This window comes from Bombina bombina, chromosome 11 (assembly GCF_027579735.1).
Source record: "Bombina bombina isolate aBomBom1 chromosome 11, aBomBom1.pri, whole genome shotgun sequence".
Classification (NCBI taxonomy): domain Eukaryota; kingdom Metazoa; phylum Chordata; class Amphibia; order Anura; family Bombinatoridae; genus Bombina; species Bombina bombina.
The window spans coordinates 60,405,117-60,422,562 of NC_069509.1; the positions used below are offsets into that span (position 1 = coordinate 60,405,117).

Sequence of the window (17,446 nt, forward strand, 5' to 3'; positions counted from 1 at the left end):
ACCTAAATTGCAATCTTACTTTTTTCCTTTTAACATGTTAGATGGTTATTTAAATGTTGAGTTTAAAGTGTTTTTATTGTCTTAGTTTATACCAGAAGTTTTTTTGTCCTTTCTGTGTTTACTACAAACATGTTGCATCACTTAACATTGTTCCTTGATTATGACATCAGTGTCCTCAGTATAGTTTAAACAAAAAAGAGATTCTAATTTATAATTTTGCACAGCTTATTTTTGTATATAATATGACTATCTCTATAATCATAGACAAAGACGTAGTAATTATATTGAGCATTACTTAAGGAACATATGTTTTCCATTCTGGACCTTAAGATGTTAATGGGCGAATTGCTAGGTACTATATTATATGTATTTTGTTTTCAACATTAAAGGGACATAATACCCACATGCTAAATCACTTGAAAGTGATGCAGAATAACTGTAAAAATCAGACTAAGAAATATCACCTAAACACCTCTTTCTCTTGTTAAGTGTATCCAGTCCACGGATCATTCATTACTTATGGGATATTCTCCTTCCCAACAGGAAGTTGCAAGAGGATCACCCACAGCAGAGCTGCTATATAGCTCCTCCCCTAACTGTCATATCCAGTCTCTTGCAAGCCTCAACCAAGATGGAGGTTGTAAGAGGAGTGTGGTGTTTTATACTTAGTTTATTCTTCAATCAAAAGTTTGTTATTTTTAAATGGTGCCGGAGTGTACTGTTTATCTCAGGCAGTATTTAGAAGAAGAATCTGCCTGCGTTTTCTATGATCTTAGCAGAAGTAACTAAGATCCATGGCTGTTCTCACATATTCTGAGGAGTGAGGTAACTTCAGAGAGGGAATAGCGTGCAGGGTTTCCTGCAATAAGGTATGTGCAGTTAAAATATTTTTCTAGGGATGGAATTTGCTAGAAAATGCTGCTGATACCGGATTAATGTAAGTAAAGCCTTAAATGCAGTGATAGCTACTGGTATCAGGCTTATTAATAGAGATGCATACTCTTATAAAAATGTAATATAAAACGTTTGCTGGCATGTTTAATCGTTTTTATATGTATTTGGTGATAAAACTTATTGGGGCCTAGTTTTTTCCCACATGGCTGGCTTGAATTTGGCCTAGAAACAGTTTCCTTAGGCTTCCCACTGTTGTAATATGAGTGGGAGGGGCCTATTTTGCCGTTTTTTTGCACAGCAAAAATTACAGACACAGACATCCATCTTCTTCCTGCATGATCCAGGACATCTCTGGAGGGCTCAAAAGGCTTCAAAGTCGTTTTTGAGGGAGGTAAAAAACCACAGTAGAGCTGTGGCAGTTGTTGTGACTGTTTGAAAAAAAAACAAACAAAAAAAAAAAAACGTTTTTGTCTTTTATTATTTTTTGGGTATTAAGGGGTTAATCATCCATTTGCAAGTGGGTGCAATGCTCTGCTAACTTCTTACATACACTGTAAAAATTTCGTTAGTGCAACTGCCTTTTTTCACTGTTATTTCAAATTTTGACAAAAATTGTGTTTCTTAAAGGTGCAGTAACGTTTTTTATATTGCTTGTAAACTTGTTTAAAGTGTTTTCCAAGCTTGCTAGTCTCATTGCTAGTCTGTTTAAACATGTCTGGCACAGAGGAAACTACTTGTTCATTATGTTTGAAAGGCATGGTGGAGCCCCATAGGAGAATGTGTACTAAATGTATTGATTTCACCTTAAACAGTAAAGATCAGTCTTTAACTATAAAAGAAATATCACCAGAAGATTCTGACGAGGGGGAAGTTATGCCGACTAACTCTCCCCACGTATCAGACCCTTCGCCTCCCGCTCAGGGGATGCACGCTAATATGGCGCCAATTACATCAGGGACGCCCATAAGCGATTACCTTGTAGGACATGGCTGCAATCATGAATAATACCCTGTCCGAGGTATTATCCAGGTTGCCTGAATTAAGAGGCAAGCGCGATTGCTCTGGGGTTAGGAGAAATACAGAGCGCGCAGATGCTGTAAGGGCCATGTCTGATACTGCGTCACAATATGCAGATCATGAGGACGGAGAGCTTCAGTCTGTGGGTGACATCTCTGATTCGGGGAATCCTGATTCAGAGATTTCTAATTTTAAATTTAAGCTTGAGAACCTCCGTGTGTTGCTTGGGGAGGTATTAGCTGCTCTGAATGACTGTAACACAGTTGCAGTACCAGAGAAATTGTGTAGGCTGGATAAATACTATGCGGTACCGGTGTGTACTGATGTTTTTCCTATACCTAAAAGGCTTACAGAAATTATTAGCAAGGAGTGGGATAGACCGGGTGTGCCTTTTTCCCCACCTCCTATATTTAGAAAAATGTTTCCAATAGACGCCACTACACGGGACTTATGGCAGACGGTCCCTAAGGTGGAGGGAGCAGTTTCTACTTTAGCAAAGCGTACTACTATCCTGGTTGAGGACAGTTGTGCTTTTTCAGATCCAATGGATAAAAAATTGGAGGGTTACCTTAAGAAAATGTTTATTCAACAAGGTTTTATTTTACAGCCCCTTGCATGCATTGCGCCTGTCACGGCCGCGGCGGCATTCTGGTTTGAGGCCCTGGAAGAGGCCATCCATACAGCTCCATTGACTGAAATTATTGACAAGCTTAGAACACTTAAGCTAGCTAACTCATTTGTTTCTGATGCCATTGTTCATTTGACTAAACTAACGGCCAAGAATTCCGGATTCGCCATCCAAGCGCGTAGGGCGCTATGGCTTAAATCCTGGTCAGCTGACGTGACTTCGAAGTCTAAATTACTCAACATTCCTTTCAAGGGGCAGACCTTATTCGGGCCTGGTTTGAAGGAAATTATTGCTGACATTACTGGAAGTAAGGGTCACACCCTTCCTCAGGACAGGGCCAAAGCAAAGGCCAAACAGTCTAATTTTCGTGCCTTTCGAAATTTCAAGGCAGGTGCAGCATCAACCTCCTCCGCTTCAAAACAAGAGGGAACTTTTGCTCAATCTAAGCAGGCCTGGAAACCTAACCAGTCCTGGAACAAAGGCAAGCAGGCCAGAAAGCCTGCTGCTGCCTCTAAGACAGCATGAAGGAACGGCCCCCTATCCGGCGACGGATCTAGTAGGGGGCAGACTTTTTCTCTTCGCCCAGGCGTGGGCAAGAGATGTTCAGGATCCCTGGGCGTTGGAGATCATATCTCAGGGATATCTTTTGGACTTCAAAGCTTCCCATCCACAAGGGAGATTTCATCTTTCAAGGCTATCTGCAAATCAGATAAAGAAAGAGGCATTCCTACGCTGTGTGCAAGACCTCCTAGTTATGGGAGTGATCCATCCAGTTCCGCGGACGGAACAAGGACAGGGTTTTTATTCGAATCTGTTTGTGGTTCCCAAAAAAGAGGCAACCTTCAGACCAATTTTGGATCTAAAGATCTTAAACAAATTCCTCTGAGTTCCATCTTTCAAAATGGAAACTATTCGGACCATCCTACCCATGATCCAAGAAGGTCAGTACATGACCACAGTGGACTTAAAGGATGCCTACCTTCACATACCGATTCACAAAGATCATCATTGGTTTCTAAGGTTTGCCTTTCTAGACAGGCATTATCAATTTGTAGCTCTTCCCTTCGGGTTGGCTACAGCCCCGAGAATCTTTACAAAGGTTCTGGGCTCACTTCTGGCGGTTCTAAGACCGCGAGGCATAGCGGTGGCTCCGTGTCTAGACGATATCCTGATACAGGCGTCAAGCTTTCAAGTTGCCAAGTCTCATACAGAGATAGTTCTGGCATTTCTGAGGTTGCACGGGTGGAAAGTGAACGAGGAAAAGAGTTCTCTATCCCCACTCACAAGAGTCTCCTTCTTAGGGACTCTTATAGATTCTGTAGAAATGAAAATTTACCTGACGGAGTCCAGGTTATCAAAACTTCTAAATGCTTGCCGTGTTCTTCACTCCATTCCGCGCCCTTCGGTAGCTCAGTGTATGGAGGTAATCGGCTTAATGGTAGCGGCAATGGACATAGTGCCATTTGCGCGCCTTCATCTCAGACTGCTGCAATTATGCATGCTGAGTCAGTGGAATGGGGATTACACAGATTTGTCCCCTCTGCTAAATCTGGATCAAGAGACCAGAGATTCTCTTCTCTGGTAGTTGTCTCGGGTACACCTGTCCAAGGGTATGACCTTTCGCAGGCCAGATTGGACAATTGTAACAACAGATGCCAGCCTTCTAGGTTGGGGTGCAGTCTGGAATTCCCTGAAGGCACAGGGATCGTGGACTCAGGAGGAGAAACTCCTTCCAATAAATATTCTGGAGTTAAGAGCGATATTCAATGCTCTTCTGGCTTGGCCTCAGTTAGCAACACTAAGGTTCATCAGATTTCAGTCGGACAACATCACGACTGTGGCTTACATCAACCATAAAGGGGGAACCAGGAGTTCCCTAGCGATGTTAGAAGTCTCAAATATAATTCGCTGGGCAGAGTACCACTCTTGCCACCTGTCAGCAATCCATATCCCAGGCGTGGAGAACTGGGAGGCGGATTTTCTAAGTCGTCAGACTTTCCATCCGGGGGAGTGGGAACTCCATCCGGAGGTGTTTGCTCAGTTGATTCATCGTTGGGGCAAACCAGAGTTGGATCTCATGACGTCTCGCCAGAACGCCAAGCTTCCTTGTTACGGATCCAGGTCCAGGGACCCAGAAGCGACGCTGATAGATGCTCTAGCAGCGCCTTGGTTCTTCAACCTGGCTTATGTGTTTCCACCGTTTCCTCTGCTCCCTCGACTGATTGCCAAAATCAAACAGGAGAGAGCATCAGTGATTCTGATAGCACCTGCGTGGCCACGCAGGACTTGGTATGCAGACCTAGTGGACATGTCATCCTTTCCACCATGGACTCTGCCTCTAAGACAGGACCTTCTGATACAAGGTCCTTTCAATCATCCAAATCTAATTTCTCTGAGACTGACTGCATGGAGATTGAACGCTTGATTCTATCAAAGCGTGGCTTCTCCGAGTCAGTCATTGATATTTTAATACAGGCACGAAAGCCTGTTACCAGGAAAATCTACCACAAGATATGGAGTAAATATCTTTATTGGTGTGAATCCAAGAATTACTCATGGAGTAAGGTTAGGATTCCTAGAATATTGTCTTTTCTCCAAGAGGGCTTGGACAAAGGATTATCAGCTAGTTCCTTAGAGGGACAGATTTCTGCTCTGTCTATTCTTTTGCACAAGCGTCTGGCAGAGAGTCCAGGCATTTTGCCAGGCTTTGGTTAGAATTAAGCCTGTGTTTAAACCTGTTGCTCCCCCGTGGAGCTTAAACTTGGTTCTTAAAGTTCTTCAAGGAGTTCCGTTGGAACCCCTTCATTCCATTGATATTAAACTTTTGTCTTGGAAAGTTCTGTTTTTGATGGCTATTTCCTCGGCTCGGAGAGTCTCTGAGCTATCTGCCTTACAATGTGATTCTCCTTATCTGATTATTCATGCAGATAAGGTAGTCCTGCGTACCAAACCTGGGTTTTTACCTAAGGTGGTTTCTAACAAGAATATCAATCAAGAGATTGTTGTTCCATCATTGTGTCCTAATCCTTCTTCAAAGATGGAACGTCTTTTACATAATCTGGACGTAGTCCGTGCCTTGAAGTTTTACTTACAAGCTACTAAAGATTTTCGTCAAACATCTACCCTGTTTGTTGTTTACTCTGGACAGAGGAGAGGTCAAATAGCTTCGGCAACCTCTCTTTCCTTTTGGCTTCGGAGCATAATACGCCTAGCTTATGAGACTGCTGGACAGAAGCCCCCTGAAAGGATTACAGCTCATTCTACTAGAGCTGTGGCTTCCACCTGGGCCTTTAAAAATGAGGCCTCTGTTGAACAGATTTGCAAGGCCGCGACTTGGTCTTCGCTTCACACTTTTTCCAAATTTTACAAATTTGATACTTTTGCTTCTTCAAAGGCTGTTTTTGGGAGAAAGGTTCTTCAGGCAGTGGTTCCTTCCGCTTAATCCTGCCTTGTCCCTCCCATCATCCGTGTACTTTAGCTTTGGTATTGGTATCCCATAAGTAATGGATGATCCGTGGACTGGATACACTTAACAAGAGAAAACATAATTTATGCTTACCTGATAAATTTATTTCTCTTGTAGTGTATCCAGTCCACGGCCCGCCCTGTCCTTTTAAGGCAGGTCTAAATTTTAATTAAACTACAGTCACCACTGCACCCTATGGTTTCTCCTTTCTCTGTTTGTTTTTGGTCGAATGACTGGATATGACAGTTAGGGGAGGAGCTATATAGCAGCTCTGCTGTGGGTGATCCTCTTGCAACTTCCTGTTGGGAAGGAGAATATCCCATAAGTAATGGATGATCCGTGGACTGGATACACTACAAGAGAAATAAATTTATCAGGTAAGCATAAATTATGTTTTGTTAAAAAGGAAGGATTTTACCTCAAAATTTCTTCAGCTCACAATAATAAATGTTCTGTTAACAGTTATCCTTCAGCTATAGTCAGCTGCAATCTAAAGAACAGAAAACAAAAGCTTTATTAGTGATGTCATTCTTTACTGTAATCATGCGATTTCACTGAAATCTCACGAGATTTCATAGTAAACTTCCTTAAACAAAGGTGGGGGGGGATAATATGACTGTACCAGGTGCATGCTTCCTTGCAAGTCCTAGGACTAGGATCCTGATTGCCTACTTAAAGGAACACTGAACCCAAATTTTTTCTTTCGTGATTCAGATAGAGCATGAAATTTTAAGCAACTTTCTAATTTACTCCTATTATCAATTTTTCTTTGTTCTCTTGCTATCTTCATTTGAATAAGAAGGCATCTAAGCTTTTTTTTGGGTTCCACCAATCAGCAAGGACAACCCAGGTTGTTCACCAAAAATGGGCCGGCATCTAAACTTGCATTCTTGCATTTCAAATAAAGATACCAAGAGAATGAAGACAATTTGATAATAGGAGTAAATTAGAAAGTTGCTTAAAATTTCATGCTCTATCTGAATCACGAAAGAAAAAAATTGGGTTCAGTGTCCCTTTAAAGGGACATGAAACCAAAATATTTTGTTTCATGAATCAGATAGAGTATACAATTTTAAACAACTTTCCAATGTACGTCTATTATCTAATTTGTTTTTGTACCATTTTGTTGAAAAGAATACCTAGGTAGGCTCAGAAGCTGCTGATTGGTGGCTCCACATATATGCATCTTGCCATTGGCTTTCAGATAACTCCCGTAGTTCATTGCTGCTACTTCAATAAAGGTTACAAAGAGAATGAAGCAAACTAGATAATAAAAGTATATTGGAAAGTTATTTAAAATGGTATGATCTATCTGAAATGGATTTTTGGATTTCATGTCCCCTTAAAGTCACTTTACAATAGGATGGGGCTACTGAAGAAAATGTTAGGTAAAATATATATATTTTTTACATAGTGATGTTCATGTGATATTTTCTAGTCTTTACAGCTATACCGCAGCTCTTTCAAGTGCTTCAATATTTGCGTATCTGTCTTTTTAAACACTAAGCGCATTTTATGCAGCACCCCTCTAATTATTGGTGCCGCCATTTTTTAACCTAGATTAAATGCAAGTATCTAATGGAGAGTTTATACACACATGTAAACTCATCAACTTTGGAATGCAGTGAAAGCTAGAATTCAAAATGGCTGCACCCATGACTAGTGGAGTATGGGGAATAACCTCAATACTAAGCTTATAAATTGTAATTAGTGAATAATGTCCCTTCTAAAGAACATCTAGGTTAATTGCATTCTATTGTCTAAATTTGTGAAGGGTGAAAGACTTGGGTTCCTACGAGCACATTTCTTCCGCATTATAAAAGATTATCCAACTAATGAAGACCTTGCTGAGAGACTGGATGTGTTTAAAGCTCTCACTGATGGGGGTCGAGACATTACGTACCTTGAAGAAGAACTTGGTAGGTTAATTCATTTTTTATTGTTAAATGACATGGCAGAGTCTATCGTTATCACAAAACTTATTTAAAGTTCTCCATTATACTTGCGTGTCTCTGTAGTCCCTAGTCTAAAAGGATGATCTTCCTGAAGTCATTCTGAAGTAATCCGTGACTCCAGACTAGTAATCAGAAGCCATCCTGAAAGATGCCCACAGGCCGAAATATTTAAATGAGATGACGCTAGAGTCATTCATTGGCTGTTCATGCTTGTGAAATAATAGGTAAAGTAATCTGCTAATCATTCTGAAGTCATCACCCAGAATGTTTTACCTTAGCTGATGACTTTACAAGCCTGATTATGTCTGATGATGAGCAAATGACTTCTTAAGTAGTTTGATGATCATCAAATGACTCCAGGATGGTATCTAAAGTAATCGTGTTTGTCTTGGTGTGCTACCCTATATTAGATGTTCTATTGCAGGGTATCATACGGCACATCCTATGGCGTTGAAAAAAATCAAATTTGTCACGCTCTAAATTTGGAAATTTAAATATTCTTGTTGCAGCTTTGGATTTTTGATGTTAATAAATAGTAAATAAAGATTTCTATTATTTACCTTGCTCATTGCTTTCTCCCGTTCTAGCGCTAGGATTTGCTGCTGTTACCTAGCAACTTGCTCACTACTTCTGATATGATATGCATTACCGCTAGCACTCTGAGCAAGCATGATTGGCCGATGAATTTGCAGTCAATCTATAACTATATGTTGAGTGGGTTAAGTGCATAAAAGGCCAGTAAAATTAAACTTTCATGATTCAGAGTGTGCAGTTTTGTGTTATTTATTTATAAAAATTACAATTTAGCGTGAATGTATCTTTAGCATTCTATGACAGCAGTGTTTGCAACAATATTTGAAGCAATGTACATTGTTGTAAACACTGCTGCTAAATAAATGTTGACACTCCTGAACTCTTATGAGACTACCTAGGTATACTCTTCAACAAAGGATACCAAGAGGGACGAAGCAAGTTTGGTATAGAAGTAAATAGTAATGTTTTGGGGGTTTTGCGTGTTCTGTCTGAATCATGAAAGTAAAATTCTGACTATTCAGACTCTATTGAGTAAATCATAAAACAAAAAAATTACCAATAAATTAAATTAAAAAAAAAAAACATATGAAAAGTTTAACAAAAATGTACCTCAAATACAGTAGCGGACCTTCTCAATAAAGGGCAGATTTGTGTATTAGCCCCCGAAAGGTAACTTAGTAGTAAGCAATAGTAAAAAATATATGTGCAGCTCTGTATAATGATTTTAAAGATAGATAACTAAAAGGCTCCCATGCATTAGGATCGCACACATTCTGCACACGCCTATGAATAGACTGGCCGCTATGCACCCCCCCAGCATTTGGGCCCTGGTGCTGTTGCCTCAATGGTAGTTCTGCCCCTGCTCAAACATTTCCTTTGCAGCTTGCCTAACAGGCTATGCAGGGTCACCCTTGCAAAAGGACATAACTAGCCTGGAGATTTGACCCACCCCCAGCCGAAGGAGATATTTAAAAAGACCAGCCTTGTGTGCACATATATAGCACACATGCGCACTAGCGCACACGTGTGCACACAAACAAAATGTGTTTGTGTGTGAAAATATAGTTATTACATACGTAGCTTATATACATGCACCGACTGAAATCTGACACCTTATTTGCCCTAAGTTGCCAATGTACTATAACCGTGTGTTAATAAATGATAAATTGAGCTATGTAATTAAATCAATTATTAGAAATTTATATTATATAAATATTAGAAATGTGTAATACACACACTTGTGGTGACATCATCAGCAATTCCCGTTCATGCACAGAGTGTACAGGAACACACAGATCACGCAGACATATGAGCGTATGCTTTCTCTCTTATGGGGTTTATAAAAGTGTTAAAAAAAAACTTATATTTTCAGAATATTATTACTAAACAACACTATTTTGCTTAATTACACCCGGATGGACTGGGTTTACAAATAGTGAACCGTTCATGCTTTAATATTTTATTTTTTAGCTGCTTTTGTTCTCCAGTGGATGGAAATTGGTTTAACCCCTGATTTCTTGCTTATCCTGGTGAATCTTGTGAAGTTTCACAGCTGTTATCTAGAACGATATATTGCTCCAATGGTGCAGTAAGTACATTTATTTTACTCATGTTATTTCCTTTTATTTGTGCATTTGCAATCCATTTTTTTTCTCCTTTTACATAGAATGATCTGCCTCCTCTGTAACCGTACCACCTCCTACTACGATATTGAGGTAAATACATTTATTTTTGTTACAGTAACAATCTTATAAAAGGATATGAAACCCAAAAATGTTTCCAATTTACTTCTATTACCAAATTAGTTTAGTTACCATGATATTCTGTGTTGAAGAGATACCTAGGTAGCATCTGGATCACTACATGACAGGAAATAATGCTGCCATCTAGTGCTTTTGCGAATGATAACATTCTTGCAAAACTGCATCCATATAGCGCTCCAGAAATGGGCCGGCTCCTAAGCATATGTCCCTGCTTTTCAACAAAAGATACCAAGAATACAAAACAACTTTGATAATCGACGTTGTGACGACCAGGGTTAACCAACCCTGTGTCAGTCACTAGTTTGGCACAGAAAGGGTTATCAGACCCCTTCTACTGTCACTAATCTGTCACAATCTAGCCACGTCAGGCAAGCTTGTGACTTAGTTCAGTGGGTGCAAGGGTTAACAACGCTCTCTAGTCTGTACTAGATGTAAAATAAATGCCCAAAACTCCCCTTTAATGCCACCTACACTAAACTAAACTACAAGCTACAACTAGCTGCCACCACTTAAGATTATATGATATGGGAAATCTTAAGGAAACCCCAGATTACAATTAATAAATACAAATAACATAAAATCACAGTACTAATACTACCACTCTTAATACTACCAGTCTCTTTCAGTAACGTGGTTAAAATATTCGACAAAGGCCAAAGCTTAATAAATTAATTATTTATTATTCCAAAAATATTATGCACAATGCATTATTAATAAAAATATGTTACAAGTAAACTTACACACAAGCAACAGCTTTAAAATAAAAGGGAGAAATAACAGATTCTATACTTTACTAGTCTTAATATCTGTGCCAGGGAGATGGCATGAAGCAATGGGTCCTTACTCCGTTTGTCACAGCTTCCCTTGTAAGAATGACAATTTCACATGTTAAAACACAAAACTTTATACAATTTTCAGATCATCAGGTTCCTTGCCCAACCCTCTTTGCAGGGGCTGGGAAGCCCCCTATCTTTTATGACAGTCCATAAACTCTAAGTATTTGCCTGCAATTAGAGAACACATAATTTCTGCTAGATGCATCTATTTTCATATAGACAGAAAGGCAATCTCTTATTTACATTGCAAGAATCAGTTTGATACCAAATATGACATGGTTGCCATATTTCCCTTCATCTGTCATAACACGTTTTAAACACATATCTACATGGTACCCATGTCCCTTTATTGACCTTATGGGTTTCTGGGAAGAAGCACTGCTCTGTGTCTCTAGAGCCGACACTTTTACTGGCTGAATGCACCAATGCCTATATGATAACATTTAGTCAGGGGTTCTGGCACATCATATGCCTACCTAACACAGCACACAGGTCTTCTTAAAAAACAAACAAGTGTTTTAGCTCACAAACTAAAGAGACTTAACCCCTTGGCAGCTAAATGATGAGGTATTTGTGACAACTAAAAAGTTGTTTAAATGTGTATGCGTCTGCCTGAATCATTAAATAAACATGTTGGGTTTCATATCCCTTTAATGCTTAAAGGGACACTGAACCCAAAAATTTTCTTTCGTGATTCAGATAGAGCATGCAATTTTAAGCAACTTTCTAATTTGCTCCTATTATCATTATTTCTTCGTTGTCTTGCTATCTTTATTTGAAAAATAAGGCATATAAGCAATTTTTGTGGCTCAGAACCCTGGACAGCACTTGTTTATTGGCTGTTGGATTTATCCACCAATCAGCAAGAACAACCCAGGTTGTTCACCAAAAATAAGCCGGCACCTAAACTTACATTCTTACTTTTCAAATAAAGATACCAAGAGAATGAAGAAAAATTGATAATAGGAGTAAATTGTAAAGCTGCTTGAAAATGCATGCGCTATCTGAATCACTAAAGAAAAAATTTGGGTTCAGTGTCCCTTTAAGCTTGTTTTCTGCAAGACCCGTGTTATCTTTTTATTTTAAACTTAGTCTTTTTTTATCTTCATGGGATGGTAATGATACACATTTTGATGGTATTTTTATGTTAATACAGTTTATAGTTTGCATCTTCAACTGTGCTAAGATTTGCTGCAGTTATCTTGCAGTTTGTATCTTCACCAGTGCTAAGATTTGCTGCATTTATCTTACAGTTTGCAGCTTCATCAGTGCTAAGATTTGCTGCAGTTATATTATAGTTTGCAGCTTTACCAGTGCTAAGATTTGCTGCAGTTATAGTGCAGTTTGCAGCTTCACCAGTGCTAATATTTGCTGCAGTTATAGTGCAGTTTGCAGCTTCACCAGTGCTAAGATTTGCTGCAGTTATCTTACAGTTTGCAGCTTCACCAGTACTAAGATTTGCTGCAGTTATAGTGCAGTTTGCAGCTTCACCAGTGCTAAGATTTGCTGCAGTTATCTTACAGTTTGCAGCTTCACCAGTGCTAAGATTTGCTGCAGTTATAGTGCAGTTTGCAGCTTCACCAGTACTAAGATTTGCTGCAGTTATAGTGCAGTTTGCAGCTTCACCAGTGCTAAGATTTGCTGCAGTTATCTTACAGTTTGCAGCTTCACCAGTTCTAAGATTTGCTGCAGTTATAGTGCAGTTTGCAGCTTCACCAGTGCTAAGATTTGCTGCAGTTATCTTACAGTTTGCAGCTTCACCAGTGCTAAGATTTGCTGCAGTTATCTTACAGTTTTCAGCTTCACCAGTGCTAAGAGTTGCTGCAGTTATCTTGCAGTTTGCAGCTTCACCAGTGCTAGGATTTGCTGCAGTTATAGTGCAGTTTGCAGCTTCACCAGTGCTAAGATTTGCTGCAGTTATAGTGCAGTTTGCAGCTTCACCAGTGCTAAGATTTGCTGCAGTTATCTTGCAGTTTGCAGCTTCACCAGTGCTAGGATTTGCTGCAGTTATAGCGCATTTTGCAGCTTCACCAGTGGTAAGATTTGCTGCAGTTATCTTACAGTTTGCAGCTTCGCCAGTGCTAAGATTTGCTGCAGTTATAGTGCAGTTTGCAGCTTCACCAGTGCTAAGATTTGCTGCAGTTATCTTACAGTTTGCAGCTTTGCCACTGCTAAGATTTGCTGCAGTTATCTTACAGTTTGCAGCTTCACCGGTACTAAGACTTGCTGCAGTTATCTTGCAGTTTGCAGCTTCACCAGTGCTAAGATTTGCTGCACTTATATAGCAGTTTGCAGCTTCACCGGTACTAAGATTTGCTGCAGTTATAGTGCAGTTTGCAGCTTCACCAGTGCTAAGATTTGCTGCATTTATCTTACAGTTTGCAGCTTCATCAGTGCTAAGATTTGCTGCAGTTATATTATTGTTTGCAGCTTTACCAGTGCTAAGATTTGCTGCAGTTATAGTGCAGTTTGCAGCTTCACCAGTGCTAAGATTTGCTGCAGTTATAGTGCAGTTTGCAGCTTCACCAGTTCTAAGATTTGCTGCAGTTATAGTGCAGTTTGCAGCTTCGCCAGTGCTAAGATTTGCTGCAGTTATAGTGCAGTTTGCAGCTTCACCAGTGCTAAGATTTGCTGCAGTTATAGTGCAGTTTGCAGCTTCACCAGTTCTAAGATTTGCTGCAGTTATCTTGCAGTTTGCAGCTTCACCAGTGCTAGGATTTGCTGCAGTTATAGTGCAGTTTGCAGCTTCACCAGTTCTAAGATTTGCTGCAGTTATCTTGCAGTTTGCAGCTTCACCAGTGCTAGGATTTGCTGCAGTTATAGTGCATTTTGCAGCTTCACCAGTGCTAAGATTTGCTGCAGTTATCTTACAGTTTGCAGCTTCGCCAGTGCTAAGATTTGCTGCAGTTATAGTGCAGTTTGCAGCTTCACCAGTGCTAAGATTTGCTGCAGTTATCTTACAGTTTGCAGCTTCACCGGTACTAAGACTTGCTGCAGTTATCTTGCAGTTTGCAGCTTCACCAGTGCTAAGATTTGCTGCAGTTATCTTATAGTTTGCAGCTTCGCCAATTCTAAGATTTGCTGCAGTTATGTTGCAGTTTGCAGCTTCACCAGTGCTAGGATTTGCTGCAGTTATAGTGCAGTTTGCAGCTTCACCAGTGCTAAGATTTGCTGCAGTTATCTTGCAGTTTGCAGCTTCACCAGTGCTAGGATTTGCTGCAGTTATAGTGCATTTTGCAACTTCACCAGTGCTAAGATTTGCTGCAGTTATCTTGCAGTTTGCAGCTTTGCCACTGCTAAGATTTGCTGCAGTTATCTTACAGTTTGCAGCTTCACCGGTACTAAGATTTGCTGCAATCTTGCAGTTTCGCTACTGCTAAGATTTGCTGCAGTTATCTTGCAGTTTGCAGCTTCACCAGTGCTAAGATTTGCTGCAGTAATAGTGCAGTTTGCAGCTTCACCAGTGCTAAGATTTGCTGCAGTTATAGTGCAGTTTGCAGCTTCACCAATGCTAAGATTTGCTGCAGTTATCTTACAGTTTGCAGCTTCGCCAGTGCTAAGATTTGCTGCAGTTATAGTGCAGTTTGCAGCTTCACCAGTGCTAAGATTTGCTGCAGTTATCTTGAGGTTTGCAGCTTCGCCAGTGCTAAGATTTGCTGCAGTTATAGTGCAGTTTGCAGCTTCACCAGTGCTAAGAGTTGCTGCAGTTATCTTACAGTTTGCAGCTTCACCAGTGCTAAGATTTGCTGCAGTTATCTTGAGGTTTGCAGCTTCGCCAGTGCTAAGATTTGCTGCAGTTATAGTGCAGTTTGCAGCTTCACCAGTGCTAAGAGTTGCTGCAGTTATCTTACAGTTTGCAGCTTCACCAGTGCTAAGATTTGCTGCACTTATATAGCAGTTTGCAGCTTCACCAGTGCTAAGATTTGCTGCAGTTATCTTGCAGTTTGCAGCTTTACCAGTGCTAAGATTTGCTGCAGTAATAGTGCAGTTTGCAGCTTCACCAGTGCTAAGATTTGCTGCAGTTATAGTGCAGTTTGCAGCTTCGCCAGTGCTAAGATTTGCTACAGTTATCTTGCAGTTTGCAGCTTCACCAGTGCTAAGATTTGCTGCAGTTATCTTACAGTTTGCAGCTTCACCGGTACTAAGATTTGCTGCAGTTATAGTGCAGTTTGCAGCTTCACCAGTGCTAAGATTTGCTGCAGTTATCTTGCAGTTTTGCCACTGCTAAGATTTACTGCAGTTATCTTGCAGTTTGCAGCTTCACCAGTGCTAAGATTTGCTGCAGTTATAGTGCAGTTTGCAGCTTCACCAGTGCTAAGATTTGCTGCATTTATATAGCAGTTTGCAGCTTCACCAGTGCTAAGATTTGCTGCAGTTATCTTGCAGTTTGCAGCTTCACCAGTGCTAAGATTTGCTGCAGTTATCTTATAGTTTGCAGCTTCACCAGTGCTAAGATTTGCTGCAGTTATAGTGCAGTTTGCAGCTTCACCAGTGCTAAGATTTGCTGCAGTTATAGTGCAGTTTGCAGCTTCACCAGTGCTAAGATTTGCTGCAGTTATCTTGCAGTTTGCAGCTTCACCAGTGCTAAGATTTGCTGCAGTTATCTTACAGTTTGCAGCTTCACCAGTGCTAAGATTTGCTGCAGTTATCTTGCAGTTTGCAGCTTCGCCAGTGCTAATATTTGCTGCAGTTATAGTGCAGTTTGCAGCTTCACCAGTGCTAAGATTTGCTGCAGTTATCTTGCAGTTTGCAGCTTCACCAGTGCTAAGATTTGCTGCAGTTATCTTACAGTTTGCAGCTTCGCCAGTGCTAATATTTGCTGCAGTTATAGTGCAGTTTGCAGCTTCGCCAGTGCTAAGATTTGCTGCAGTTATAGTGCAGTTTGCAGCTTCACCTGTGCTAAGATTTGCTGCAGTTATCTTATAGTTTGCAGCTTCAACAGTGCTAAGATTTGCTGCAGTTATAGTGCAGTTTGCAGCTTCGCCAGTGCTAAGACTTGCTGCAGTTATCTTGCAGTTTGCAGCTTCACCAGTGCTAGGATTTGCTGCAGTTATAGTGCATTTTGCAGCTTCACCAGTGCTAAGATTTGCTGCAGTTATCTTGCAGTTTGCAGCTTTGCCACTGCTAAGATTTGCTGCAGTTATCTTACAGTTTGCAGCTTCACCGGTACTAAGATTTGCTGCAATCTTGCAGTTTCGCTACTGCTAAGATTTGCTGCAGTTATCTTGCAGTTTGCAGCTTCACCAGTGCTAAGATTTGCTGCAGTTATAGTGCAGTTTGCAGCTTCACCAGTGCTAAGATTTGCTGCAGTTATAGTGCAGTTTGCAGCTTCACCAGTGCTAAGATTTGCTGCAGTTATCTTACAGTTTGCAGCTTCGCCAGTGCTAAGATTTGCTGCAGTTATAGTGCAGTTTGCAGCTTCACCAGTGCTAAGATTTGCTGCAGTTATCTTGAGGTTTGCAGCTTCGCCAGTGCTAAGATTTGCTGCAGTTATAGTGCAGTTTGCAGCTTCACCAGTGCTAAGAGTTGCTGCAGTTATCTTACAGTTTGCAGCTTCACCAGTGCTAAGATTTGCTGCAGTTATCTTGAGGTTTGCAGCTTCGCCAGTGCTAAGATTTGCTGCAGTTATAGTGCAGTTTGCAGCTTCACCAGTGCTAAGAGTTGCTGCAGTTATCTTGCAGTTTGCAGCTTCACCAGTGCTAAGATTTGCTGCAGTTATCTTGAGGTTTGCAGCTTCGCCAGTGCTAAGATTTGCTGCAGTTATAGTGCAGTTTGCAGCTTCACCAGTGCTAAGAGTTGCTGCAGTTATCTTACAGTTTGCAGCTTCACCAGTGCTAAGATTTGCTGCACTTATATAGCAGTTTGCAGCTTCACCAGTGCTAAGATTTGCTGCAGTTATCTTGCAGTTTGCAGCTTCACCAGTGCTAAGATTTGCTGCAATCTTGCAGTTTCGCTACTGCTAAGATTTGCTGCAGTTATCTTGCAGTTTGCAGCTTTACCAGTGCTAAGATTTGCTGCAGTAATAGTGCAGTTTGCAGCTTCACCAGTGCTAAGATTTGCTGCAGTTATAGTGCAGTTTGCAGCTTCGCCAGTGCTAAGATTTGCTACAGTTATCTTGCAGTTTGCAGCTTCACCAGTGCTAAGATTTGCTGCAGTTATCTTACAGTTTGCAGCTTCACCGGTACTAAGATTTGCTGCAGTTATAGTGCAGTTTGCAGCTTCACCAGTGCTAAGATTTGCTGCAGTTATCTTGCAGTTTTGCCACTGCTAAGATTTACTGCAGTTATCTTGCAGTTTGCAGCTTCACCAGTGCTAAGATTTGCTGCAGTTATCTTGCAGTTTTCAGCTTCACC

General features: G+C 40.7%; 1 protein-coding gene across 4 annotated transcripts in view; it reads left to right on the forward strand.

Moving 5' to 3' along the window:
- The window catches only part of TSC2 (TSC complex subunit 2), a 213,609-nt gene that overhangs the window by 38,574 nt on the left and 157,589 nt on the right, over positions 1–17,446 (forward strand). For all 4 annotated transcript variants that reach the window (XM_053694513.1, XM_053694514.1, XM_053694515.1 and 1 more), the window contains exons 5-7: positions 7,780–7,924; positions 9,965–10,082; positions 10,161–10,209. In XM_053694513.1, coding sequence (XP_053550488.1) covers positions 7,780–7,924; positions 9,965–10,082; positions 10,161–10,209 — 312 coding nt within the window. The remainder of the gene's footprint in view (positions 1–7,779; positions 7,925–9,964; positions 10,083–10,160; positions 10,210–17,446) is intronic.